The sequence below is a fragment of the Octodon degus genome, unplaced genomic scaffold (assembly GCF_000260255.1).
Source record: "Octodon degus isolate 3935 unplaced genomic scaffold, OctDeg1.0 scaffold00110, whole genome shotgun sequence".
Classification (NCBI taxonomy): Eukaryota; Metazoa; Chordata; class Mammalia; order Rodentia; family Octodontidae; genus Octodon; species Octodon degus.
The window spans coordinates 5252137-5254573 of record NW_004524686.1 but is presented as its reverse complement, the minus strand read 5'-3'; the positions used below and the strand labels follow the sequence as shown (position 1 = coordinate 5254573).

The 2437-nt window shown below is 64.4% G+C and overlaps 1 protein-coding gene across 1 annotated transcript in view; it reads right to left on the bottom strand.

Annotated features, from left to right (window-relative positions):
- Sox3 (SRY-box 3) overlaps positions 1-807 on the bottom strand; it is a 1216-nt gene extending 409 nt beyond the window's left edge. The window contains exons 1-2 of the mRNA XM_004639336.1: positions 772-807; positions 26-708 (exon numbers count right to left, since the gene is read on the bottom strand). Of these exons, the coding sequence (XP_004639393.1) occupies positions 26-708; positions 772-807 (719 nt within the window). The remainder of the gene's footprint in view (positions 1-25; positions 709-771) is intronic.
- Between the last annotated feature and the right edge of the window lie 1630 nt (positions 808-2437).

Genomic DNA, 2437 nt, shown 5'->3' with positions numbered 1-2437 from the left:
GGCCGCGGCGGCGGCGGCGGAGGGCGCCATGCCCCCGTAGCCCGAGGCGGCTGCGGCGGCCGCCGCGGCGTTCATGTAGCTCTGCGCGCCGGGTGGCATCATTGGGCTGTACTGGAGGCCGGCCATGTCATAGCGGTGCATCTGCGGCAGCGCGGGCGGCGGCGGCGGGCTGCTCATGCTCGGGGGCTGCGCGTAGCCCAGCTGCTCCTGCACCAGCGAGTACGCGCCGTTGGCCCAGCCGTTCACGTGCGTGTACGTGTCCAGGCGCTGGCCCACGCCCACAGGGCTGCTGGCGGCTGCAGCTGCAGCGGCCGCAGCCGCGGCGGCAGCTGCGCCCGGTGGCAGCAGGCCGCCAGGCAGCGAGTACTTGTCCTTCTTGAGCAGCGTCTTGGTCTTGCGGCGCGGCCGGTACTTATAGTCCGGGTACTCCTTCATGTGGACGGCGCGGAGTCGCTTGGCCTCGTCGATGAACGGTCGTTTCTCGGCGTCGGTCAGCAGTTTCCAGTCGGCGCCCAAACGTTTGCTGATCTCAGAGTTGTGCATCTTGGGGTTCTCCAAGGCCATCTTGCGCCGCTGCCCGCGGGACCATACCATGAAGGCGTTCATGGGTCGCTTCACCCGGTCCTGGTCACTACCCCCGCCACCGCCGCTCGCGCCACCACTGCTACCGCCGCCTGCGTTCGCGCCGCCGGCTGCGTTCGCGCTACTCTTGCCTGAACCTCCGGGGGCGGTGGGGCCTCCAGTGCCCGCGGCTGGGGTGGGCGGCCCCACCGGGTTCTTGAGCTCAGTCTCCAGCAAGCTGTACATTGCCGGGGAGGGAAGGAGGTGCGCCAGCGTGGCGGGAGGAGAAGGCGCTCCCGGAGCTGGAGCGGCCACAGTGAAAAGACCAGAGGACTCCGTCGGAGGGGCGCTTGGGGGCCGGTGGGCCTGCGGAGTGGGTGGGAAGGGGAGGCTTCCTGGAGCGCTCCGCGCCAAGTCAGAGGAAACCCGCAGGATACTCGCACCTGATGCGTTATCTCCAGCCGGACGCCTTCACTGGCTGGCCGAGCTCTTGCCTGGCTCCTTTATATACCTGCTCGGATCCCCGGGGGTTGGGGCTCGATCCGCCCCTCGCCACCCGTAGGCTCATGATTGACAGGCTAGCAGTGATGAGTCCTGGCCAATCATCACCAGGCCCCCATTTGGCCCAGCTGGAAAGAAAAAGTTCGGGGAGCCCTTTCGTTCACCCCCCACACCCCTCTTGGACCGAATGACGTGATCAGAGTTATCCAGGAGGCGGGAGTCCTGGAGACCACTCAGACCACCAATTAGGGTCTCAAGAAAGTTGGAAAGAATGAAACTCCAGGAGGTGGGGGGGCACACCAGCAGGATTAGGGGGAGGGGCAGTGGCCAAGGGGTTCAGAAAACAACTTTGCAACCCTGTCAAGGCAGACCGACGCCCCATCCCGAGGCCAATGTACAAAGCTAGCACGGCGTGCCCACGGAGGACTTCCGAGCACTTCTGCGGCAAACGATAGGAACACTGGGGACCCCCAGTTACCCGGGCTGGCTTGGAGGGACCTACGAGCAATGGAGGTGCCTTAGGCTGTGTGCCTCCAAGAAGCCCTCCCTGGAATTGGCCCCAGGCTTCCCACATCCTCCACCGGGAGAGTCAGTGTGAGCAGGACGTTGCAGTAGTCACGGGATACCGCACAAGAGACAGGCTTGAGAAGCGCGGAGTGGAACCTGCAGGCAATGAGCCTCTTCCGGGCTTCGCAAGAGGGTGAGCTGCCCGCCGCCCACCACCAGAGCCTGGCGGAAGCTCTCGCTCGCGGTGCGCGGGGAGTAGGTGTTGGACCGAGGGAGTGAACCGGCCTCCGCTCTCTCGCTCTCGGCCCCCGCTTAGCGGCCCCTTTTTGTCTCTGCTCTCTGGCCATTTGGGTTTTTCCAGTCTGATGCCCCTGAGGGGGAGGGTCGGGCCCCTTGGAAAATCCGTTTTCATGGCAACACGGAGCCTCTGTGAGTGAAAGAAACGTTTCTTAGAAGGGGGGCTGTGACCAGAGCTGAGCCGGAGCCATCCTAGGGTGGACCGCCGGGCCCCCTCCGGTGGCCACGCACCTGCCGGGACCGCTGAGCGCAGCTTTCCGCGCACCGCCTCCCCCAGAAGCAAGCACTGCTAACGGATTCGGTGCTCCTTCTTTCTTGTTTTACAGCCTTCCTGACTGGAGCCCTGGAGACTTGAAGCAGGACATTCAGTCGCTTATTGGGCTGTCTGCCACAGATGAGCGGCACTGGAACCCGGCTGCAGAGAGAGGGAACCCTGATTCTCCGCTGCCCCTCCAATGAGTAACACAGCATTTGAAATTCCCGGAGCCGCCTGAGGCGGCAAGTGGGAATGAGAAGCCACCTGGACAGCTGTGGCAGAAACCGAAATAAGGTGTGGGCAGTGTGGGGTCTC